The sequence below is a fragment of the Chiloscyllium plagiosum genome, chromosome 15 (assembly GCF_004010195.1).
Source record: "Chiloscyllium plagiosum isolate BGI_BamShark_2017 chromosome 15, ASM401019v2, whole genome shotgun sequence".
Lineage (NCBI taxonomy): Eukaryota > Metazoa > Chordata > Chondrichthyes > Orectolobiformes > Hemiscylliidae > Chiloscyllium > Chiloscyllium plagiosum.
In genome coordinates, this window is record NC_057724.1 from 28,640,207 (window position 1) to 28,667,592 (window position 27,386).

Consider the following 27,386-nt stretch of genomic DNA (forward strand, 5'->3'; position numbering starts at 1 on the left):
GGGAGGAAACCGGAGCACCCGGAGGAAACCCACGCAGACACGGGGAGAACGTGCAAACTCCACACAGTCAGTCGCCTGAGGCGGGAATTGAACCCGGGTCTCAGGTGCTGTGAGGCAGCAGTGCTAACCACTGTGCCACCGTGCCGCCATCTCATCTAATCTCATCTAATCTAATCTAATCTAATCTAATCTAATCTAATCTAATCTAATCTAATCTAATCTAATCTAATCTAATCTAATCTATGTGTGCAGGAAAAAGAAAAATTACACAAAACTCTGCCATGCACAACACCTGTTATCCAAGCAATACAAACTGACCAGGGGCCACAGAAACAAATCACAACCACTGAAGTAACCTCTCATGACTCCACCTTTGAAAGCAGAAAGCTACATTCTGAAAGTTTCAGAGGCATGGATTCAGAGGCCAACCTGCAGCTTGACCAACGGCAGAGTGATGTGATGAACTACAAAATGAAGCAATAACAATGAGTGATGAACCAGGACCACTGAAAAATAAACCAAAAAATTTACAACTTCCGCACAGAATGGGAAAATGATTTTCTGTCAACTGTTAAAAATTAAGAGCATTTGTCTTTATGTCATTGAAGTTTACTGATAAGTAAAAAGGAGGAAGTGGAACACCACCACAATGATGCCCAGTAAAGGATAGTTTTCCCTTGAACTACATGCTTCAGACAAAGAAATTTGATGAACTGATGGTCATTTGAAAACTCAATAGTTTATTTTCCTAAACACGCAGCAAAAGGTAAGGCATGCATTGAAACATCAGTTCATGTTTACCATCTCCTGAAAAAACCCAAGAAACCATTCACAGATGGAAAAGTAATTGAAGAAGCAATAACTATGGCTGCTGACTGATTATCTTAAAGAACAAAGAAGAAATAATCACAGCAATATAGAGTATACTGCTTGATGCTTACACAGTAGCAAGACAAGTGGAACTACTGTCTGAAGATATCTTACAGAGGCCAACCTGCAGCTTAACCAGCAGCAGTGATGTCATGAACTACAAGGTGTAGTTCTGATGGATTGTGAATGGTTCTCACTACAGTTCAATCAGTCCAGCAACATGACCAACACAGCCCAGGTAATTGTTTTGTTTGCATTGTTTTCAAGAACGTAACAACTAAAAAAAAAATCTTCTCACCTTTTTGCCTCTTAAACAGAGAAAAAGGAGTGAGATATCCGTAGGATTGAAGGGATGGCCCCAAGGGGGCTGAGAGCTAAATGGGAGGGGGTGGGGTTTGGGGGAGGGGGGGTGAGGTAGCTGGGAATGTGATAGGTAGGTGAAGCTGGGGTTGAAGGTGATAGGTCAGGGAGGAGAGTGGAGCTGAAAGGTGGGAAGGAAGATGGGCAGGCAAGACAGTTAAAGAGGGCCGTGGCAAGTTGGAAGATTGGATCTGGGAGCAGCCACCCCTTCATTCCTGATGAAGGGCTTATGCTTGAAACGTCAACTCTCCTGCTCCTTGGGTGCTGCCTGACCGGCTGTGCTTTTCCAGCACCACATTCTTCGATTCAAATCTCCAGCATCTGCAGTCATCACTTTCTCCTAGTGATATATCACAACTTATGTCAAATATTCCAATTAAGAAACTAGTTTCTATCACAACTTATAGTACACCAATCAATTAGGGGCTGTGTTACATTTTGCAGAAATTATCCCGATATCTCTTTTGTCAATAGCCAAAAGAACGAAAGAAAAGTACAGCACAGGAACGAGCCCTTCAGCCTTCCAAGTCTCTGCTAATCATCATGCCCTAACTAAACTAACAAACCTCTGCCCTTATTCATTCATTATCTCTCTATTCCCTCCCTATTCATACAACTATCCAGATGCCTCTTAAATGTCGCCAAAATGCCTCTTTCCACCTCCTCTTCTGACAGTGTTCCAGGCTCCTACCACACTCTGCATGAAAACCTCCCTCACACATCTCCCTTAAAATTGCACTTCTCACCTTGAACCTGTACCCCCCTTGTAATTGAAACTTCAACCCTGGAAAAATGCCACGGACTATTCACCCGATCTATACCTCTCATAATTTTGTAGACCTCTGTCAGGTCTCCTCTCAGCCGTCGTCTTTCCAGTCAAAACAATCCTAGTTTTAACCTTTCTTCAGAGCCAGCCCTCAAGACCAGGCGACAATCAGCCACCCTGAAGCAGACGTGCTACTACAGTCACATCTCCTTCCTTAGCGCCTGCCTACGCAACCGACAATCACTTCAACTCCCCCTCCCACTTCACCAAGGACATGCAAGTCCTGAGCCGCCTTCACCGTCAAACCATAGCCATCTGACAACTGGAGGAAGAATCCCTCATCTTCCACCTTGGGACCCTCTAACCACACGGAACCAATGTCGATTTCACCAGTTTCCTTATTTCCCCTCCCCAACCTTATCCCAGATCCAACCCTCCAACTTGGCACCACCCTCTTGAATTGTCCTACCTGTCCATCATCCTTCCCACTTATCTGCTCCACCCTCCACTCCAACCTATCACGATCATCCCTCACCTTCATTCACCTATTGTATTCCTAACTACTTATCCCAGCCCCACTACCCCTCCCATTTATATCTCAGCTCCCTTTGGGCCCCCCACATTCCTGATGAAGAGTTTATATTCAAAATGTTGACTCTGCTGCTCCATGGATGCTGCCTGACTGGCTGTGCTTTTCTAGCACCACACTTTTTGACTCTGATCTCCAGCCTTCGCTTTCCCCTAGATATCCTGGTGAATCTTCTCTGCACTCTCTCCAAAGCTTCCATGTCCTTCTAGTAGAGTGGCAACAACCAAAACTGCACATAGCACTCCAAATGTGGTCCAACAAAGGTTTTGCATAGCTGCAACATGGTTTGCCAACTCTTGTATTCAATGCCTTGGCCAATGAAGGCAAGCATGCTATATGCTGTCTTAATTACAAAGTCATCCGTGGACCTGCACCCTTAGATTTGTCTGTATGTTAATGTTCCTCACAGTTCCACCATTTACTCTATAATTCACCCCTAAATTTGATCCTCCAAAATGCAACACCTCACATTTGGCTGGATTAAACTCCATTTGCAATTTCTGTGCCCAAGTTACCAATCTATATCCTGATATATCCTTTCACAACCATCAGCACTCTTCAACAACTCCACCAATCATCACGTCATCTACAAACTTACTAAGCCAATATGTATTACAAACAACAGAGGACCTAACATTGTGGTATACCACTAGTTACCGGTATCCATTCTGAAAAGCACCCTTTAACCGCTACCCTCTGTCTTCATTGAGCAAGCCAGTTTTGTATCCATTTAGCCAGCCCACCCAAAATCCCATGTGATATTTCATTCATTTGAAAACCTCTCTTCCTTTCAAACAAATGTGAAACAAACATATTGCCGTTTCACTGAGGTGCCATACACCACGTACATATATATCTTTTTTCAAACAAAAAAAAGATCATCGTGTAAGAAATCATAATATTCATCCAAGTTTCAAAAAGTCGTGATGTATGAGTGTGTCAGTGAGCAGCTGTTTCCTGGGATACTGAGGGCTGCGTGGGTGTTGCATTCCCATTTCGTGCAGTGCGCTGGTGCGATTCCAATGACAACGCGGCCTGTGGAGGGGAGGAGGCCGGACGCCACGTCCCGGCACACTGGAAGCTGTCGCCCCGTTTTAAAGGCGTGGCCGGCATCAATAACCTGCGCAGCCCAGTTAAAAAAAAACTCCCACTCGCTGGCACAGAGCTGAGTTTGGGAGTGAATCCCGGCGAAGGACAAAAAGATAAAGAAAGCAAGAAGGCAGCCTGGTGATTGTGACTTGAGGGAAAACTACAACTCCCAGAATACATCACGGCGTGGGCAGACACAAATCAAACTTGATCAAAGAATGGCATACGTTGCTCAGTGATTGGCACCTGTGCGCGGATCTCGATGTGTGTATGGTGGAGTCTGCTGTCACTCAGTCTGGGGGTGGGGTCTGCTTGTCAGTAGGTTCGGTTGAGCGGCGCAGCGACTGAGGTGTGGGGTTTGTTCGGAGCGTGACGTGTGAGGTACGTACTGTCTATGTCTCCTTCTTTTGTCTTCATTAATGAAAGTCTAAAGGCTATGTTATTTACTCGAAAGCTTTTTAATATTGCAGCTGAGTGGGTTTTCAAGGTATCTCTGTTCTTGCACTGATGATTTTGTTTTATTGCAGCATCACTCACTTGGTACCTTTTCCTTTCCACCCTCACATTCTGGTTTCCATGGAAACCCCCTGGGATATTTAAGGGTGAAATGATATGATGCTTTCAGCAATCGCATTTTACTGATCTAGTCTTTATCTAAAAACAAAGCAAAAAGCCTCGTTAATAGGAAACCTCAAGTAAAACACCCTCCTCGGATTTTTACTTGATTCTCTTTCCATTTTCTGAGGTTGTCGTTACATTTCTTGGCTAGACCCTCGTGCGATGGTATATCTTAAGGTTTGTCAGTATTTTATGTAAAACATTTAGCGGGTTTTATTTTATTCCTGTTATTTTATTTTGCACTCAAGGTATTGTTGGAACTCCAGGATTGTTATCGTTGGAACCATTGCTCCAATAAAATGTACTGTTAGGCTATATGGAGAAATGTAGGGTTAAATGTGCCTTCCTTTCAAATTGTGTAATAAGGGTGAGTGTGCATAATTCCTGTTTTACAATTGAATTTGGAAATATATTGTGATATTTTCTCCCTTCTTAAAATGAGAATTAACTCTGAACAAGGTTTGCATTTGTGTGTAGCTACAGAGGAGAAGCTTGAATTTTTTCGAGAAGAAAGCATTGATGCTAGGTTGGCAAAGTGGGACTGGATAGAATAAAGTCTAATGGAGAGTTCTGAACACCAGAGGTTGAGCAAGCACCCCATCAGAAATCAGAACCAACTTAACAATATTGTAAAATGTGAATGTTTTATTTAAATAGTGTACAGTTATACAGCACCTTCCAGATAGGCACTTCACAGATAGTTATGAAAACTGAATGGAAAGTATGGGAGATTACTAGAGTGGACCAGAATTGAAGACGCAGAGCATGAACAGGGGGGAGTTGTGTCTGGAGAAGATAATTAAAAATCACACAATACAAATGCTTTTGCTGTATTTCCATTCCAATAAATTTCAATTTCAAAATAATAGTGTTCTTCTCCAAATCCATCCACTCTACCAGAGGTACTGGTGTAGGAATGGGGTGAACAAAAGTTAAAAATCACACACCACCTGGTTATAGTCCAACAGGTTTATTTGGAAGTATTAGCTTTCAGAGGGCAGCTCCTTTTATCAGGTAGCGAGCTGACAAAGGAGCAGTGCTCCAAAAGCTAGTACTTCCAAATAAACCTGTTGGACAATAACCTGGTGGTGTGTGATTTTTAACTTTTGTCCATCCCATTCCTACACCAGTACCTCTGGTAGAATGGATGGATTTGAAGAACAACACAATTATTTTGAAATTGAAATTTATTGGAATGGAAATACAGCAAAAGCATTTGAGAAGGTGTATGTAGGAAGTACTTCAAAGTTAGTCAAGATTGGTTGGAGTTGGGAAAATATAGAAATTAAACGTTGAGAATTTGAGTCACCATGCTCAGGTAAGGGGAAAAATTGAGAAAGCAAGTACTTCATGGTAACCTCAACTGTTATGGAAATTGAACACAGACTGTTGGCATCACAAGTTGCTGTCCAGTAAACTGAGTTACTGATATTTGTCTGCTACAGATACAAAAATTGATTGTGTAGAAAATCAAGGAAAGAACAGAGAAAAAGAATGCGATCTCTATAAAGGATGTCATACCTTACTCTGGCAAGGTTGGCCTTAAACACCGTGCTCAAACGATGAGTGTTTAGAAAAGTAATTGTGAAAAATAATGCTGGTATACTTGACAACCTCATTTATGAAGGGAAAGGGAAATCCAAGCAGTTTAGCAATGGTAGAATGAGATACAATTTTGATGAATTATGATGCTACAAATATGGGTTGTAGGAATGTTATTTCATTTTAAGGAATTGGGTTGGAAGAGGATTAATGCAGCAAAAAAATAAAAAGCCTCCCCATCCTGTGCTGTGAGTAGCACAGACATGCTGCTGATCTTGGCTTTCCACAAATAGTGACAAGTTGACATTTCTCTCCTGATTAGAATTCATTGTGTCCTGCTGGAAAGTATACATTCATAGATTGTAGCCGAGGATGTGATTGGACATAACTGTGATGCCACTCCCTCTCTCTGAAGTCAAATTACCTGCTGTTGTTCATTACATGCATGCCTTACATAAAGCACAGGAGGGCTGTGAGTATCTGAATCACTGTCTTCAGCAAGGGAGAAAATTGGACAAAGAAAATTTAGTAAGATTTATTAGGTCAATCTTTATAGAATCATTGAACAAGTGTAGCACAGAAAATGCTATTTTTGCCCATTGAGTTTGTTCTGACTTTTTGGAAGAGCATTCTAGTTACAGAATCATAGAGATATACAGTATGGAAACAGACCCTTTGGTCCCACTCGTCCATGCTGCACAGATATCCTAACCTAATCTCGTCCCATTTGCCAGCATTTGGCCCATATCCCTCTCAATGCTTCTTATTCATATGCCCATCCAGATGCCTTTCAAATGCAGTAATTGTACCAGCCTCCACCATTTCCTCTGGCAGCTCATTCCATACATGCACCGCCCTCTGTCTGAAAACGTTGCTCCTTAGCTCCCTTTTATATCTTTCCCATCTCATCCTGAACCTGTGCCCTCTAGTTCTGGATTCCCTCATCCCCGGGAAAAGACCTTGTCTGTTTATCCTATCCATGCCCCTCATAATTTTGTAAACCTCTATAAGGTCACCCCTCAGCCTCTGATGCACCAGGGAAAACCGCCCCAGCCTATTCAGCCTCTCCCTATAGCTCAAATCCTTCAACCCTGGCAACATCCTTGTAAATCCTTTCTGAACTCTTTCAAATTTCACAACATCCTTCCAATATTCCAAAAGTAGCCTCACTAATGTTCTGTCTAGCTGCAACATGACCTTCCAACTTCTATACTCCATGCTCTGACCAATAAAGAAAAGCATACCAAATGCCTTCTTCACTAACCTATCTACCTGCGACTCCACATGCAAGGAGATTTGAACCTGTACTCTAAGGTTTCTTTGTTCAGCAACACTCCCCAGTACCTTACCATTAAGTGTATAAGTTCTGCTCTAATTTACTTTTCCAAAATGCAGCGCCTCGCATTTATCTAAATCTGCCACTGCTGAGCCTATTGGCCCATCTGATCAAGATCCTGTTGATCTGATGTAATCTAAGGTAACCTTCTTTGCTGTTCTCTACGTTCCCAATTTTGGTGATATCTGCAAATTAACTAACTTTTATCTCCTAAGCTCACATCCAAATCATTTATCTAAATGATGAAAAGCAGTGGGCCCAGCACCGATCCTTGTGGTACATCACTGGTCACAGACCTCCAGTCTGAAAAGCAGCCCTCCACCACCAGCCTCTGTCTTCTGCCTTCGAGCCAGTTCTATTCAAATGGCTAGTTCTCCCTGTATTCCATGAGATATAACCTTGCTCGCCAGTCTACCATGAAAAACCTTGTCAAACGCCTTACCGAAGTCCATATAGATTGCACCTACGCTAGTCCTACTTGCCTGATCTTTTCTCATTTCCGGCTCCTTCAAGAACTTATCTAGTTCCCTTCACCATGTTTTTGAGCAATGCATTCTCAAACCTAATTGTGTATTGCATAAAAATGTTTTTGCAAGTTGCCTTTGGTTCTTTTGCCAATCAGCTTAAGTCTGTGCCCTCTGATTATTGGTTCTGAAGACATTGAATAAAGAGAAATCGTTTCCAATATAATTTAACTCTGTGATTTTTACATGCCTATCAAATTTTTTTCTTGAACATTTTGGGTGGCGGAGGGAAAGCAGGACATGGTACAAGCCACAATTTTAAAATTTGCAGACAACACAAAACTTCAAGTTGTGACAAATAGTCAAAAAGATCGTAAACCTGAAAAGTACATAGACTTGTGGAATGGTGGATCAAGATAGCTGAAAATAAATAGGTGTGAAATGATAGATTTTATTAAGAATAAGGATGGCTAATACTCAAAAAATGCTGTCGTACCATTTTAGAAATCAGAGTTGGGGATTGGTGGTGTGGAAGGACACTGGCTTTGGTATTGATTTAAAGTTGAATATTTTGTCCATTGGTTCATTTTGTATTATATGTTCATGAGGTGCACATTGGTTTGCTCGTTTTTGCATTTCTTTTCCAGTATGTAGTGTAGCTCAGGAAGTCATTTGTTTATTATTTATTATTGACTTACTGTCTAACAGCAAAAACCTGTTAGGTGAAAAGTGAATGTTGCTTTTCCTTAGTGGGATTTACTATCATAAGAATTCTTAAGTCATAAGTGTAAAGGTCAGCTTTTTGAAGGAACATGGTATGGGTGTACTTTCCAATTTAAAATAAACAGGACTTTGCAGAAAGAGATCCAACTACAAATTGTCTCTTATTTTGCCATGAAAAATAAAAACGCTTTGTCAGTGATGCAGGCAACTGGAGAACAGAGATCTAAGGTGATAAAGCTGGAAAACGGAGATTTTTTTAAATGCAGTGAATTATAACCTGAATCCCTGCCTGGAAGGGTAATGGAATCAGATTTCATAGCAACTTTCTGAAGGGAAATGAATACTGTTATCAGTTGTCAGGAAGATAATTAATGGATTATGGTTAAATATTAGTGCAATGTGATAAACATAATTCTTGAAACAACCAGGACAGTAGAATATTATGATGTGGAGATGCTGGAGTTGGACTGGGGTAGACAAGGTCAAAAATCAAATGAAACCAGGTTATGGTCCAACAGGTTTATTTCAAACTGAAAGCTTTTGGAGTTCAGCTCCTTCCTTGGGGAGGTAGTTAGATCTTCTCTTAGGAGATATCAGCTCAAGCCTATATTTGTCCATGTCTTGCTGCATATGGTCACAGACTGTTTTAATATCCGAGGAGTTGCAAACTGAACTGTACACTCTCTCTGTAATTATCACTGAACATCCCTATACTAATCCCATGATGGAGGGAAGGTCATTGATGAAGTAGATGAAGGTTGAACTTAATACTCTACTCTGAGGAACATCTGAATGAATGATCTTGAATTCAGATGATCATCCTCCAAAAATTTCAGCTATCTTCTCTTGTGTCAGGTATAACTCCAACTGGTGGAGACTATCCCTAATTTCCATTGACTTTAGTTTTTCAGTGGTTTCTGTCACATTTTAATGCTGCTTTTGGGAAAACCATTTTCACTTCAGCCCTGGAATTCAGTTCTTTTGTCCATGTTTTGACCAAGACTGTAATGACATATGGAGTGAAGTAGTCTTGGCAGAACTCATTAGGCATCAGTAAGCAGGATATTGTTGAGTAAGCGCCACTTGATAGCACCATCAGTTATACCCTCTGTAATGTGGCTGATGACCAAGACTAAACTAGTGGAGCAATACTTTGCCAGTTGGATTTAGTTGTTTATTATGGAACTCTTTGGTTCTCTGTTATGTATGGTTCAAGTCGAGCATGGTTATTCTCATAATAAGTCATTAACAATGATGTATCCTGCAGATGAACTCAAAAGGCTAAAGCATGTGCAGTAATCATCAGATAGAAGGGCCAACTAGATGCTATACCCAAGGTTACTCCTGAGGTCTGTACTAGAATGGTTTTTTCAACCAATTTGATTCACTCCACAATATGTCAAGAAATAGCCGAGTACACTGAACACAACAAAGGCTCTGCCCCAGAGAAAATACAGATGCAGTATGTAAGGCTAGTGCTTCAGAACTAGCTCTAAGACAACTTTGCAGGAGTTCTCTAGCTAAGCTGTTTCCATGACAACACTCTCATCTACCCCAAGAAGAGGAAACTAGATTAAGTATATTTGTCCACAAAAAGCAAATCAAATCCAACTGCCCAAGTATCATCAATACTACCAAGAGACCTTTTCCCACCAAGAACCTGCTCACCAATGCTTCGAATTCTGCCAGGATCTCTTCGCTGTGGGCCTCATTACAGCCTTGTTTGACACATAGGCGAAAGAGGCAAATTCAGCAGCTGAACAAGAGTAAATGCCTTTGACATTGAAGCATCATTTTACCAAGTGTGGCATCAAGGAACTCATAGGTTCAGGCATGTCGGGGAATTATGGTGCCTGGATCTCCACTGACACTATTCATTCCTAGCAAAGAGAAAGATGTGAGTGTCTATTAGAGGCCAATCATTTTTGCTTTGAGATGTCTTTGCATGGGTTCCTTGACACAACCAACTTCAACTGCTTTACCAGTGACTACCCTCCCCCATCATGAATTCAGAAGTTGCTTATTTTAAATCTGAGATTGATAAATTATTAAGTAAGGCTATTAGGGGATATGGGCCAAAGGCAAGTATATGGAGTTAGCCCACAGATCAGCCATGAGCTTATTGAATGGTGGTACAGACTTCATATATTCCTTTGTTACTTTCTGTGGGAATTTTACTACACAAAATTCAGTTCCATTCACAACTCCTCCAACACTGAAGCGGTCTGTTCTGCATGCAGCAAAACTGGAACAAAATTTTGGTTTGAGCTGATAATTGGCAAGTAATAAATGCACTACATAAGTCCAAGCCAATGTCCATATCTTATAAGAGGGAGCCTAATCACCTCACTTTGATTGTTAATGGTAATAACCACGCCCCGTCCTTACCAACATTCTGGTGTGAGGAGGGATAGTGTTAGTATTGACAAGAAATCTAATTAAACTAGCTATGTCGAGGGGGCATAGCTTTAAATTAAGGGGTGGTAGGTATAGGACACATGTTAGGGGTAGGTTCTTTACTCAGCGAGTCGTGAGTTCATGGAATGCCCTGCCAGTAGCAGTGGTGGACTCTCCCTCTTTATGGGCATTTAAGCGGGCATTGGATAGGCATATGGAGGATGGTGGGCTTGGATCGGCGCAACATCGAGGGCCAAAGGGCTTGTACTGCGCTGTATTCTTCTATGTCCTATGTTCTATGTACATTCTGTAGGTACAACTGCAGGGCATAGATTGGGTATTCTCGGCGCATGCTTCACCTGTGACTGCCCATAGCCTTTTGAGCGTCTATTAGGTAGAAGTTAGGAGTGTGTTGCATACTGTCCCCATGTTTTGGTGAATGCAGCTCCACCAGGAGCTTAACACCATCCAGGACTAAACTCTGCATGATCAGATCAGGAAGCCAAAGAAAATCCTAGTTGTATTGTACAGAGCTTTGATAATATCCCATGAGGCTTACTGAATGTAGACTTAAAAAAAATTATATCCGTGTGATGGAGGTGATATGGTGACGATGCACCAGCTTAGTTCCTGGGGTGATAGGCTGAGTAAATTGTGTCTAGAGTTGATTTAATTGAAACATGCAAGATTCTGAAGTGATTTGATGAGTTGAATGCAGAGATTGTTGACTAGTAAATCTAGAATGGGATGACGATTGACAAATAAATCATTTGAGTTTGATATGAATAAATTCAAAAGGCTGAGAATCTTCAAATCTCCACTTCAGAAGCCTATGGCCAACTGGCATAGAGTGCAGGGGGGAAATGGTGTTGAAGCAGGAGATCAACTGCAGTTGTTCATTGATCAGCTTGAGAACATAAGCATCTATGTGAAGAGGGCTTGCAATAGAGTGTATACATGTGCAATGCTGTGTTAGTTCTTAGCTCCACTTTGAAGCTTCTTCCTGCTTGATTAATGCTCTTTCCCAACAAATGTGAAAAATAAATATTTTTATTAAGAGCCTCTGAGGGGGTTTAAGGTGTCCACTGACCTGCTGTGAAAACTCTGCTCACATTTTGACCTGATGTCACATATTCTACCACAGTATTGGAAATAATCCTCCACATTCTAAACGAATCAACAATATTTTGAAACAAAATTAAGAATAAACCAACAATATTCTAAAAGAAAATATCAAATCACCAATGTTAGTGGAACCCCAAAATCCCAAATGAGGATCCACATCTGTGTCAAAAACTAGTCAGTTCTTCCTTTGACCATATCGTATCTGGGTACTAGGTTTTATTGAAATCGATCTATTTGTTACGTGTTATATTGCCTTCACACAAACTGACAAACAGGAGCAAAAACATTACCTCCATTCAATGTAAGTAGCAGAGGTAATTTTTTAAAAAATGTAGGAACAGGAGAAACAAGAGCTCTTTTCCATCATTTAGTACAAACATGGTTGATCTTCTGCCTGATCTCCACTTCCCAACCTGCTTCCTGTGTCTCTTGACCACGTCTCTCCAAATTCCCAAAGATTTGTAACCTTCTGAATCAATAAATCTTTGCTCATCTGAAGCATAAATGATTGAACCCATATCCTGAGACTCTTCTGGATTTCCTAGTAGAGACATCAACCTAATTCAGACATCAAGCTAATTCAGAGTACAGTTGGTTCTGCTCTCAAGCGTGTTTCTTCAATGCAAATTGGCTATAACACGATTGAAGAATTTAGACCATTATTTGTAGACGTGAATTTTCCTTACCTGTATTGGCTATAATGTGATTTTGATCCCATTGGTTTAAATGGTGCTGCTATTACGCGATTTCCTTAATGCAGAATCACATGGGAACATAACTACCGCATTATGTCAGGACAGATTTTATTGCATTTTTCAGTGAAATCATCTGTAGACACAATTTATACAGCTTCTTTGCTCAGAAATCAAGCTGGTACACCTTCACCTTACCACTTATACTGTAAGCTTATAAATCCTTAAATTCTTTTTTGGTCTGCATTTATTAATCCAGGTGTGGTCTCGCCAAAGCCCTGTACAACAGTATTGAGAGGTTTCTTTTTAACCCTACTCTCAATCCCTTTGCAACAAAGGCTACCATTCAGTTTGCTTTCCTAATTGCTTGCTGTATCAGCATGTTAACTTTGTGTAAATCATACAAGCATATTTTGTGTCTCTCTGAACATGGAATATTGAGAAATTTTACACCTTTTAAAGATGTGCTGCTTTTGTATTATTATCAAAGTGAATATCACGCTCTTTCCCATATTTCACTCAATCTACCGCTTTGTTACTCGTTTAATTTGTCAATATCTTTTTGCAAACTGTTTGTGCGCTCCTCCCTGTGCATGTTCACATCATTTCGTATTGTCAGCAAATGCTGATACGTTACTTGTAGCCTCTTGTCTAAGCCTTTAATATAAATTAAATAGCTGAGGGCCCAGTATTGATCCTTGCAGCATTCCTAGTTACTACCTGCCCACTTAAAAACAATTGTCCCCAATATCTGGCTCTTGTCCATTAGCTAATTCTTTATCCATTATCACACATAATCCCCAACCCCAAGTTTGGTATTTTGCAAATTTTGATTTTGGTAACATACCAAATGGCTTTAAGAAATCTAAGTAAACTAAATCTACTAGTTCCCGTTATCTCCCTTGCTGGTTAGGTCCTCAAAAATCTCTTTAAAAATTGTCAAATACAATTTCCTTTTGTAAAACTGTATTGATTTTATCTGGTAATACAATAATTTTCTAAGTCCATTGTTAAGCCTTCATAGATTCCAGCATTTTCCTGATGACTAGTGTTACTCTAACTCTGAGGGCGAAGCAACTCATTTGATTGGCACCAAATGTATGACCTTAAACACAAATTTACCATGAGCAAAGTATTTTGCAGCAATTCATTTTGGCATCTTTGACCGTACCTCCCAAACTTGAAACCTTTATCACCAAGAAGAACAAGTCATTGCGCACATTGAAATACTTATATTTCCAAGTTCCTCTCAAAGTTACTTACCATCCTGGCTTGGAAATATTTTATCTTTCTTCATCATCACCCTGTTAAAATCTTGTAGCTTCCTATGTAATATCACTATGGGTGTATCTTCACTATACAGACTGCAGTGGTTTAAAAAGGTGGCTTGCCATCACTTGCGTGCAAAATATGTTGGGCTTGACAGCTAGGTCAGTCCTGAAGAAGGGCTTATGCCCGAAACGTCGATTCTCCTGTTCCCTGGATGCTGCCTGACCTGCTGCGCTGTTCCAGCAACACATTTTCAGCTAGGTCAGTCTCCCATGAATGAGTAAAAAGAGTGACCATGTCTGAAATTGTTGATTCCTTGAAAAAACTGATACCTGCCTGTACTTGCTTGAATATTCTCTTATAGATGACATGTAGAATATTCTGTACCCTAGAATATTACATTTGGCTCAGTGACAAAACAACAGAACAATTTTGAAGTCAGCCATTACATGAAGTGCTGGTTATTGGTATTTTTTGAGTGAGTTCCTTCTAATTCTAAACAGCTAGTGCAACACTGCATCTTGTTTTTTTGGTTTGAATACAAACACAAGAAGTGTCTGAAAGTGTCTCAGTGCTATCAGTTTTTTGTGTAGGATGTCTTTCCATGTTTGTGGATTCTTTCACTTTGAATTGTAACCATTTTAGTTTACTTATTAAATAATAACTCAAAATATCCAAATGGAGAAATAATGTAAAAGCAGAGATAGATTCCTCATGTTTGCACTGTTTTGTATTTTGTTCTTCCACTACTCCTTTTCCTTAACACAGGTGATGCTAGGCCAATCACATCCCCACTAAGTATATTCTTTTCAAGATATTGCTTTTAGCACATGTTTGAAGATGCCGTTGCTTTACTCTGTACTTGCAGAGTAGTAACTTAATCGCTTGTGTACCTAAAGTAGATCTGAATACAGGGTAGACATGGTTCTCAGATAACACGTGTTCTGGCAGCACAATTTGCTTATAACATTGCTGATGAATTAAGGAACATTATTTTTGAGAACACTTACCTCTCTGTTCGCAATAGCGCAATTCCAACGGTGATTGTTTCATGCACTTCATCCTGTGCAGTCACCGATGTACGCGTCAAAGTCTCTGCGCTGTTCTGGGCATGTGCCGATGCCAGTGCTGGTCTTCATGCCATTCTGGACATGTGCCGATGCCAGCGCTGGTCTTTGTGCCGTTATGGGCATGCGCCGATGCCAGCGCTGGTCTTCGTGCCGTTCTGGGCATGTGCCGATGCCAGCACTGGTCTTTGTGCCGTTCTGGGCATGCGCCGATGCCAGCGCTGGTCATTGTGCCGTTCTGGGCATGTGCCGATGCCAGTGCTGGTCTTCATGCCGTTCTGGGCATGCGCTGATGCCGGCGCTGGTCTTCGTGCCGTTCAGGGCATGTGCCAATATCAGCTGCTGACAGAGAGCAGCTTTCCGTGAGAGGTACTGTACAGAGAACAGTTTTCTGAGAGAGATACATTGAGTAGCTTCTTGTGAAAGGTACACTTCTCATAGATTATTCCTTTATTTTGACCAAATGGAGGGGCACAGTGACAAGAATGTTAGCAAGAAGCATCCTGGTGATTAAATTGCAGGTGATGAATGCAAACGAAAAGCTTGAACACTGGAAGAGAAGCTAGATATTATCAAGCATTTTGATCATAAGGAGAGAATATGTGATATAGCTTGCTTAACAGGAAAGAAGGAGTCTACTGTAAACACCATGATGGCCCTCTGTCCCTGCAGTAACAACTTTTTTTAAATGTACGGTGTTAAATTTACTCTTGTTTCATTGATAAATATGATTTATACCTTCATTCAGGCCATGCTGTACTTTGTGTTAGACTTATGGGTGATTTTTGAGTGATTGTGAGTGATTTCGTTTTGGTGGCCTGCCCTACCCCACTTTTCCCATAGGCCGCATTATTTATATTAAGTGATTTTCTATTAAGCAAGGTTTTGCAGGAATGCAACTACAGTGTTACAGGAGAACTACCTGTACATTTATTGAGCACCATTTGAAGAGGCATTGAAAGTAGCAAAAGCCAATTTTTAAAAAAAGCAATATATTAGTATATTGTTTAAATGTTACAATGTTTAATCAGAGGATGAAGTTAACATTAAATCAAATTGTAACATTAAGAATTAATTTTTAATTGAGTGGGTTAGTTGGTTTAGAGTATGGATTAGGTAAATGTCAGACACCATGTTTGATCCCCATTCTAGCTTATGTGTTGCTTCCTTGCCCGACCTACATAAAGCATGTGACTAATCACAGAATTCCACCCTTCCAGGAGAGAAATTTTAAGTTAAGTTAAAATTAGAGATATATTGGTAATACTGAGTTAAGCAAAGTATTGAAGATAACCTACTTATGTATAAAATAGATTTAGCTTCATGTTCTCTTTTACCAAGGGTAATTTTTAATTTTAGATTTATTAATTAATTTAGTTTAATTTACAGCAGTGGCTGTGGTGGGATTTGAACCTCTGTCTTCAGCATTAACCTTGGCTTCTGTATTACTCACCAGTAACAGTAACTACAATTCTAAAGTTAGGGGTGAGGGAATTTGAAAGAATGCAGAGATCTTCGAGTTTGTGCAGGTGCAGGCAGCAGACTAGGTTGAGTAAGTGGTTAGTTAAAAAGGCATATTGGATCTCGGGATTTATAAATGAAGGCACAGTTCAACAAATATGTTATGATGAACTTTATAAAACTGTATATCATGGTCCATTGGAATTTTGTGTCTAGATCTGGGTGCAGTAATTTAGGAATGATGTGGAGAGGGTGCAGAAAAGATTCACAAGAATGGTTCTTGGATGCAGGAATAACTGAATTGCATAAATGGACTGGAGAAACTGTGGTGTTCTCCTTTCGATTAGAGAAGGTTAAAAAGGGATTTGATCAAAGTGTTCACATCTATATTGGACACATGGATAGAAAATGTTCCCTTTGTCTTTAGGATTGAGAATCCAAGGCCAACTATTTGAGGTGATTGGCAAAAGAACCAAATGCACTATGCAGGAAATTGTACATAGAGTGAGTGGTTAGAATCTGAATTTGTGTCTGAATGTGAGGAAGAGGCATATGCAGTCTTGGCTTTCAAAAATGAATTGGATGAGCATCTGAAGAAAGAAGTTGCAGGGTTATTGAGTAAGGGTATGGACTGGGACAAGCTAAATTGCTTTTGAAGAGAGTTGATATGGACATAACTGACCTGTGACCTACTGTGTTGCAACCATTTGCATTGTCATTGTAAACAAGTATATTTACCATTACTTGAATTGTTGTGCTTGGGACACAATCTCAAGTCAATCCCCACTTTTTTGGTTACAAAACTTGTTCTTTTCAAACTCTTATGCTGAAGGTTTAGAACTTTCAGATCAGAAAAGTTCATGAATTGAGAGTGGATACCGCACAACTGTGAAAGAAGATGTAACTTATCCATTTGAAGTTTGACTGTTTTAAAACAAATTATAAATTTTAATGTATGTATTTTCTGACTCCTTTGGTTAACCAAAGGTTTCATTTGTCCCATTAGAGAATCAGAAGCTAATCTGCCCTCCAGCCTTTCCGTATGGCATTGCTGAAGTAAGGGTGAGATATTGAACTTTCTGATTCTCTTTCACTCTAACTGCTGCTCTTCAGACGGGTGCCCAGTATGTAATGTCACAACTCATTGGCATAGTGAACTGGAAATCAAGTCCCATCAATTGTCACAAATGTGAAAATTTGATTAAAACACAAAATTGCTCAATTCTATCTAACTGTCTAATTCAGGTTAAAGTTATATGCAAACCAGTTTTTTCCTGTTAACAGAAGAACAATTGCATGTTGTAATCAACTGTTTTAATCAGTTAGAAAAAGTAAACAAATTGAATTGCTAATCTGTAACTTAAACTCCACCCCTTTCTTAAAGTTCCCATATACATACAAATAGACAAGACTCAAATATTATAGCGAGGAATGAAAAAGCAGTCAGAAGCACAATTCTAGCACCAGCCTGTATCATGGATGTCAGTGCGTTGTTTTCTTGTTGCTCCATTTGATTCCTTCTGACTCTTCACTGATGACATTTCATGTAAGTATATTGTTACATTCAATAGGAAGGGAGAATAGCCAGAGACTTAGTGGACCTGTAGAATTCAGTGCCATGAAGCGCAGTGGAGGCCGGGATATTCAATGTCTTCAAGACAGGGATTGATAAGGAATTAAGGCTATGGGGGAGAGTGTGGGTAAGTGGAGTTGAAATGCCAATCAGCCATGATTAAATAGCGGAATGGACTCAATAGGCCGAATGGCCTTACTTCTACCCCTATGTCTTGTGACCTAATGGAATAGAGGGATACAGATCTTGTAAATGAAGACATTTTTAGTAGGGAAGGGCAAAATATTTTGGCACAGACTTGGAGGGCTAAAAGGCCTGTTCCTGTGTTTTATTGTTCTTTATTCTTTGATTCTTGTCCTTTCACGTGTTGTTGAAGATTTGCTCATTCAAGGCCTCTGAAGCTCGTCTTTCTCCTTTTCATTTCACCAAGGGATTTGCAGAGAGTAACTCGGAGGGAAGTTGAAGCAGAGTAACTAGATTCCAGATGCTTTATTTTACTTTTCCACACAGAAGAGAGAGAGAGAGAGAGAGAAAAAGAGGTGGATGCTTTCTGTTGGCAGGCTGGATATTTCTATTGTATGATACACATACCAAGCTGTAGCCACCTACCCAGGACACAGTCAAGTACTCGTTATGCTAAGCCCTCTTGAGCCTACAGCAACTGGTATTGATTAGTCTTTCAATCTGTCTGATCAATACTGACCCTGTGCAAAATGACCATGAATGCACTCTGGCAGTGCTGGTTTATCTGGAATTCTTCCTTGTTTTTCCAATAAGGCATCAATGCATATACAACTCCAGAATATGCTGCAGTAACTTGTTTTGTAAACATAATCTTCGGCAGCTTCTTTGGCTTAAAGCAATATTTTTATCCATTTTTATACCAGTCCCAAAAAGAGGTGTCATTTACTGTCAAGAATATGCTGCAGAACTTCTTTTGATTGTCCAGAGCATTTAAAAGTAATAGGGCATTAGGAGCTAAAGTTGTTGTATTATCACATTTAGGTTAATGTCCATTTAAGTGTTCAACATTACAAATGAGCTATGTACCTGCGTGTTATTGCACAGCCATAACTGTCTGCAGTGCAGCTCTTGAAGCACCGGTTGTGTCTGGCGATTACTGTGTACTTGTAGTTCAGCTGTAAATAACATCACCAGAGATCTTCAAGTAAATAGAATCCACATATATAATAACAAAAATACTCCGTCAGAAGTCTCACAACATCAGATTATAGTCACTGTCACGCCTCCTGATGAAGGAGCAGCGCTCTGAAAGCTTATGATTTAAAATAGATTTGTTGGACTCAGATGGACAAGGGCAGAAGTTCACACGAGTCCAACACCGGCACCTCCACATCACATGGTGTGCAGATGAGATCTTTTTTTCTTTAGGAAATAGAACAAATAAAAAATCAATCGCACAAATGTGAATGCCAAGGGGAGCAGCAGAAAACAAAATATAACCGTAATCGAAAAGTTTCCAATACACTAAAGAGAAGAAAATTAGATTTCTTTACAAATTGTGTATTTGAGTTGGCCAAGTTTGTTCAGGCATTTAGCTGATTCAAGCCCATCCTATCTAAAGGCTGTGTGAAATTTGAATAGCCATTGGATGTCAGTCTCTTGCACAGAAATTAGATAAAGTACATATAAATTCAAACAATAACTAAAGGTGGGCTGAATTCAGGAACAGCAGTGAGCCAACAGAATAAACCCCAAAACAAAGTTCAAGCCAAGAAATAGAAAAGAAACACAAAGTATAAAGCCGAAAACACAGAAACCATATCCTCCAGCATGAACTGGAAAATCACAGACCTCCTATCCAAATTGAAATGTTTTCAACACATTGCAGCTAAGGTTCATAGACCAGTTGCACAGCAGTTGGTATTGAGAGATTAGATAATCAACATTTCTGAAGAGGACCAGAAAAATCCCATAAAGAGTGCTGGAAGATCAGTATCGGTAGGAATAATTTGCTAAGAATTGATGTCCCACAAGCAAAAGTTGCAGGAATTATAGATACATTTTTAGCAGCAACCAAAGTTTTAAAAGATTAATTAATGGTACGTGGATGTCACTGGCTGGGCTAGCAATTGTTGCTCATCCTCACTTGGCCTTCAGAATGTGATTGTGAGCTGCCCTCTTGAACCACTATATTTGATTTGGTGTAGACATTGAGTCCACCTGCACCAATTGGACTGCAGTAGTGAGTCAGCAATATGACTGCCCAAAGGCAGAACTGTGGCACAGATAATGGATTGGTGATTGCATCAGCTTTTATCAAAGCATTCACAATACCTCTGGGAAAGAAAGGAAAGGTCATAGTATTTGTTCGTTGCTCACCAGATGTCAGAAAAAATGAAGCCACTGGAGCCAGACAGTACTACCTGTGAGCATTGTACTGCAGTCAGTACTGACATTGCAAACAGGACATGAACAGTAAGCAAGCTGTGTGGCAAGTGGCATTCTACTGTTTTCACTGTGAAGCTTTATTGCTATCCAAGATCTGTGTGAGGCCTGCAGTACAGTGTGACATTGAGCCTGCATGTGCAAGAAATCCTGCTCCAAAGATATAGTCAGATGCTACGAAGAGGACAGGTGCAGCAGCATAGCAACAACAGCAATGCATATACTAGAGACCTGAATCAAAATGTGCAGTATAGTTATGGCAATTCGGTATGGAAACCACAAACTTTTTACCTGGTAGATGTGAGCAGACAATGGCAGGATAGCCAGCTTGAATAGCTCTTTCAAGCTGTGGCTATCCATGAGATCAACAAGGTACCTACGGAGGCAGAAGAGGCGAAGAACAGCCCAGAATGAAATATGCACTTCCAGAAAGTTACGACACAATGAGGTCTGGCGAAGTTGTCAAACTGCCAAAACATTACATAGACTCTTCATCTTCTGTATTTTTCAGTTTTACATTGCCTATCTATGTCCAATTAATTTTTCTATCACTCAATGTTTGTGTTTTCACTTGTATTATAAAAAGCCACCTTTTGGGGGAAGGAAGGGGATATTGTATTATTACCTTTGAAATGATGTTCCTTTAAGCACTGAACATGCAATTGTGCCAAGTACCCAGATGTTACTACATAACCAAAGTCTGCACTAGTACTTGAGGCATAGGCTGTCAGGGGATTACCCTGTACTGTGTGTCTTAGTTTACCTAGATAGAATCCCACTAGAGATTTTCAAGTAGACTGAATTCACATACTACCTTTGTGTTAATTTAGATAAAACAAAAATGTTTTTACTGTACAAGTCGACTAATTGTTTATCTGGTCCCAACGAGTTCACAATAAACTTGACAAGTTGAAAATAAATTTCAAATAAAAATATAGTTGATAATAGTGATCTGAAATAAAAACAGTAATTGCTGGAGAATTAAGCAGGTCTGGCAGTATCTGTGAAGAGAGTAACAGAGTTAATGTTTCAAGCTGAATGTGACGAGAAAGAATGAGGGGAGGGTAAAAAGAGAGTCAAGGTCGGCAGAAAGTGGGGCAGGAACAAACTGAAATAATTGGTCTGCCAGGGCAATTCTGTTTGTTTTGGATTTTTGGAAGAAGGTAGAAGCAGGCTGTGCAAGGTTGGGTAACTATGAGGTGGGAAGCTGTGGAGGGAAGAGTTCCAGAGGAGGTGATATTAATGACAGTCCTGGGAACAATAGCTGATGTTCAGTGATAGGGTCACGGTCAAGAGAGTGAGAGATGGAAGAGTCTGAGAGTTGGCACTCAGCCTCTGTCAGCATGTCCGATGACAACAGACCTAGCCTTGTCAGTAGGTTTTATAAAATCAGAGCTAGACTTGACAATTGAATACCTCAAAACTGAACTCAACCAATGTTAATTCTGTGTCTCTTTCCACAGATGTTGCCAGACCGTTGAGTTTCACTAGCACTTGCCATTGTTATATTAAAAGAAATTCAACTCTTATCTCAAAGAAAGCCCCACTGAATTATATCTATTCCTGAGTTTTAAATTAAAAATAAATTTGAAGTTTGCACTCTGCTGCATCTGCATTAGATTTTTTTTTAAAGAATACAAACAGTTTTAAGAAAAAGCTGAAATTTGAGTGGATTTAATTTAGCAGAAGCTATATTTAATTAGAAAGGAGAATTGCTGCTGGGAATGTCCAGCACATAAAGGGATGTTTTCAGATTAGACCAATTAGTAATTTTCTTCCAAAATGTCTGGAACTTTAGACAGTCAGGAATGCACGAGAAGGCTGGAACATGTAACATATTAGAATTCTATGAGAAAATCCATCTCTGTCACTTTCTGTGCCCTTCCTCTATTTAAATGATACTTATCCTTCTATTCTTCATGCCAAAGTGCATGACCTCATATTTTCCCATGTTATATTCCATCTGCCAAGTTTTTGCTAGTCTCTTGTCTACACCACTTTGAGGACTCTGTGTTTTCCTCACTACTTGCTTTCTCACCTGTTTTTGTACCATTCATAAACTTGTCAAATTTACATTTCCTTCCCTCATCCAAGCCATTAATCTGTATTGTTAACAACTTGTGATCCTTATGGCACTCCACTAGTTACAGATTTGCCATCCTGAAAATGTCCCCTTTATTCAATCTCTATGGTTTCTGTTGTGTTGCCATAGTCTGACCAAACTATAGGGGCTGCTCTCATTTTGAGAGAAGCGACTGGTGGTTCAACCTGAGAGCCACTAGACCTCAGGCGAGGGAAGAGGTTGAGAAGGAGGGTCCTTCATGGTAACCTCAAACCTGTGGTGGGAATTGAACCCACGCTGTTGGCATCACACTGCTCTGTAAAACAACAATCCAGCCAAATGAGCTAAACTGATTTCCCCTTTGGTTTCTATTGGTAAGCAACACTTCAAGTATACGAGCTCCACCATCATGGTTCTTAATAAGTAGCCTTATATGCAGTACCAAATGAAAATTTGGAAATGAGTAGAAATTTTGGTCCTTTAGTACTTTGTTTCAGCTTAGACATTGAGATCAGTTAGAGTCATAGAGATGTACAGCATGGAAACAGACCCTTCGGTCCAATCCATCCATGCCGACCAGATATCCCAACCCAATCTAGTCCCACCTGCCAACACCCGATCCATATCCCTCCAAACCCTTCCTATTCATATACCAATTCATGTACCCTCTTAAATGTTGCAATTGTACCAGCCTCCGCCACTTCCTCTGGCAGCTCATTCCATACCCGTACTACCCGCTGTTTGAAAATGTTGCCCCTTAGGTCTCTTTTATATCTTTCCCCTCTCACCCTAAACCTATGCCCTCTAGTTCTGGACTCCCCGACCCCAGGGAAAAGACTTTGCCTATTTACCCTATTCCGCCCCTCATAATTTTGTAAACCTCTATAAGGTCACCCCTCAGCCTCCGACACTCCAGGGAAAACAGCCCCAGCCTGTTCAGCCTCTCCCTGTGGCTCAGATCCTCCAAACCTGGCAACATCCTTGTAAATCTTTTCTGAACCCTTTCAAGTTTCACAACATCTTTCCGATAGGAAGGAGACCAGAATTGCACGCAATATTCCAACAGTGGCCTAACCAATGTCCTGTACAGCCGCAACTGACCTCCCAACTCCTGTACTCAATACTCTGACCAATAAAAGAAAGCATACCAACTGCCGTCTTCACTATCCTATCTAACTGTGACCCCACTTTCAAGGAGCTATGAACCTGCACTCCAAGGTCTCTTTGTTCAGCAACACTCCATTAAGTGTATAAGTTCTGCTAAGATTTGCTTTCCCAAAATGCAGCACCTCGCATTTATTTGAATTAAACTCCATTTGCTACTTCTCAGCCCATTGGCCCATCTGGTCAAGCTCCCATTGTAATCTGAGGTAACTCTCTTCACTGTCCACTACACCTCCAATTTTGGTGTCATCTGCAAACTTACTAACTGTACCTCTTATGCTTGCATTCAAATCATTTATGTAAGTGACAGAAAGTAGAGGACCCAGCACCAATCCTTGTGGCATTCTACTGGTCACAGGCCTCCAGTCTGAAAAACAACCCTCCACTACCACCCTCTGTCTTCTATCTTTGAACCAATTCTGTATCCAAATGGGTAGTTCTCCCTTTATTCCATGAGATCTAACCTTGATAATCAGTCTCCCATGGGGAAGCTTGTCGAATGCCTTACTGAAGTCCATATTGATCACATCTACTGCTCTGCCCTCATCAATCCTCTTTGTTACTTCTTCAAAACACTCAATCAAGTTTGTGAGACATGATTTCCCATGCACAAAGCCACGTTGACTATCCCTAATCAGTCCTTGCCTTTCCAAGTACATGTATATCCTGTCCCTCAGTATTCCCTCCAACAACTTGCCCACCACCAAGCTCAGGCTCACTGGTCTACAGTTCCTTGGCTTGTACTGACCACCCTTCTTAAACAGTGGCACGACGTTTGGCAACCTCCAGTCTTCCGGCACCTCCCCTGTGACTATTGATGATACAAATATCTCAGCAAGAAACCCAACAATCAGTTCTCTAGCTTCCCACAGCGTTCGAGGGTACACCTGATCAGGTCCTGGGGATTTATCCACCTTTACCAAGACATCCAGCACTTCCTCCTCTGTAATCTGGACATTTTGCAAGATGTCACCATCTATTTCCCTACAGTCTATATCTTTCATATCCTTTTCCACAGTAAATACTGATGCAAAATATTCATTTAGTATCTCCCCCATTTTCTGTGGCTCCTCACAAAGGCCGCCTTGCTGATCTTTTGAGGGGCCATATTCTCTCCCTAGTTACCCTTTGTCCTTTAATATATTTGTAAACACCCTTTGGATTTTCCTTAATTCTATTTGCCAAATCTATCTCATGTCCCCTTTTTGCCCTCCTGATTTCCCTCTGAAGTATACGCCTACTTCCTTTATACTCTTCTAAGGATTTACTCGATCTATCCTGTCTACACCTGACATATGCTTCCTTTTTCTTAACCAAACCCTCAATTTCTTTAGTCATCCAGCATTCCCTATAGCTACCAGCCTTTCCTTACCCTGACAGGAATATACTTTCTCTGGCTTCTCGGTATCTCATTTCTGAAGGCTTTCCATTTTCCAGCCGTCCCTTTACCTGCGAACATCTGTCCCCAGCTTTTGAAAGTTCTTGTATAATACTGTCAAAATTGGCCTTTCTCCAGTTTAGAACTTCAACTTTTAGATCTGGTCTATCCTTTTCCATCATTATTTTAAATATAATAGAATTATGGTCACTGGCCCCAAGTGCTCCCCCACTGCATCAGCCCCATCAGAAACCTGGCTTGGCTGAGGAACAAACTAAGCCATCCCTGATTGTATGGCTCAGTACTAGGCTACAATGGTGCCATACCCCTCTGCATTAGCATTTTCATAGAGTATAGGTTATTTAGACAACATTCTGTTTTTAGGATTATTTTGGAATGCCAGCCATATTTATAATTAAATCATAAATATAACCGTGTATTTCAGTACATCAAAAAAGTTGTGCTGTTAGTGTCGCATCTGGTAATTGGTTCTAGGGTTGAATAATGCAGCCGATGCTAAAATGAATGCTAAATGTCAGAAAATTGCATTCATAAATATTAAACATTGAAGATCTTTCACATTCTTTCTGTTTGTACAATTGCTTCTTGTGTCCTTTTGACATCTCGCACTGCAGTTTTCTTTCATTAACTTATTTTTTCTTATCTATCTGTTCAGCTATTATTATCTCTGGAGCAGGTGGGACTTGAATCTGGGTGTCTCAGTCCAGGAGTACGCATGTTACCACTGCACCACAAGAGGCCACACACTGCACTTTTAAAATTATATTTCAAATTACTTTGCTGATGGAACTAATTGAGTGTTAAAAAGACTCTTGGATGTTCCATGATGTACTTTTGAAAAGCTACGTTAGTTCTCTTGGACTTCACCTGTGTCTGATTGGCTTTTAAATCAAGAGAGTAAATTGATGTGGAAGCCGAAATGAGGGTGTAGTGAGGCTCATAGCTTGCTATGGCTGACTTTCATGGATGATAGATTGAGGAGGATGATGGCCATGGAAAGTAGAGTCGTACAGCATGGAAATAGACCCTTTGGTCCACCTCGCCCATGTTGACCAGATATTCTAAATTAAGTTCGTCCCATTTGGCCCATTTCCCTCCTATTCATATACCCATCCAGATGCCTTTTAAATGTAATTGTACCCGCCTCCACCATTTCCTATAGCAGCTCATTCCATAAGTGCACTACCCTCTGTGTGGAAGAAGTTGCCCCTTGGGTTTCTTTTAAATCTTTCCTCTCTTACCTTAAACCTATGCTATCTAGTTTTGGACATCTCTACCCTGGGGAAAATATCTTGACTGTTCTATGCCCCCTCATGATTTTATAAACTTCCATAAGGTCACCCTTCAGGTTCCATGCTCCAGAGAAAACAGTCCCAGCCTATTCAGCCTCTCCCTATAGCTCAAATCTTCCAACCCTGGCAAAATCCTTATAAATATTTTTCTGAAACCTTCCAAAGTTTGCAACATCTTTGCTATAGCAGTGATACCAGAATTGAATGCAGTATTCCAAAAGTGGCCTGACTAATGTCCTGTTCAGCTGTAACATGACCTCCCAACTCCTGCACTCCTTGCACTGACCAGTAAAGGCATGCAGGGACACTGTTGTGAAGAAGCAGTTGGATGCAGGCTGGGGAAATCATTTGTATTTCTAGGTGCCTGCTCTGATTTACATTTCAAGAATTTAGTTTCTTGGGGAAGGAGAGGAGAATTAAGTGAGTGAGAGGCAAGATGTAACTTTTTAATGAGTTGCAAATGCATGTAGATATGGGAGTTACCACTCAGTGGTAAGATTTTGCAGTTACCATTTAAAACTTGAGTGGAAAGTTGGAAAAACTTTTCTCAAATGTTGAATTCTTTCCCATCTTTTTCGCCATTGCACATTTTACATCAGGGAGGGGCATATTCACTTGAACAAATCTGACAAAATATGTTGAATAGTATGGCATCATGTAACCAGTTCAAGACATAGGAACATGCATTTTCCTTGGTAGCCTGGGACCAGTATTTATTCTTCAATGTACAACATTAAAATAAACATATTATCTGGTCATTATTTCCATTTGTGGGAGCTGGCTATGTACATATTGGCTGCTCTGTTTTCCTGCATTACAATAGTAGAGATAGTTGAAAAGACATATTCTATTGTCAAGAGTGGTTTGAGATCAAGGGATCATGTTTTGAGGTCATGAAAGGTTCTAAAGAAATACAAGCTCCTTTTTCTTTCTTTCCAGATCTCATGCTGGCAAGTCTGTGCTGTATTAGAAAATATTGATGAAAATTCATTATAAGGAATGATGCAGCCATGATTATTGTAATTTCTACAGAATAACCTGATCAGGATAGCTTGCCTTGTGTCATTATATTTGGCAAAATGTATGATTTTACACAGAAATAAATTTCAGAAATGACCA

The 27,386-nt window shown here is 40.3% G+C and overlaps 1 protein-coding gene across 6 annotated transcripts in view; it reads left to right on the forward strand.

The window, feature by feature from the left end:
- LOC122557169 (transmembrane gamma-carboxyglutamic acid protein 3) overlaps positions 1-27,386 on the forward strand; it is a 113,442-nt gene that overhangs the window by 49,867 nt on the left and 36,189 nt on the right. Inside the window, exon 1 of one of the 6 annotated variants that reach the window (XM_043704564.1) lies at positions 3,550-4,055. The exons of 4 other annotated variants lie outside the window; for them this stretch is intronic. Coding sequence is in view for 1 of the 2 variants with exons in the window: in XM_043704563.1 (XP_043560498.1) it covers positions 4,455-4,469 (15 nt within the window). In the remaining variant the exon portion in view is untranslated. Of the gene's footprint in view, positions 1-3,549; positions 4,056-4,368; positions 4,470-27,386 lie in introns of those variants that run through there. One more of the 6 variants, XM_043704563.1, reaches the window with a different exon arrangement.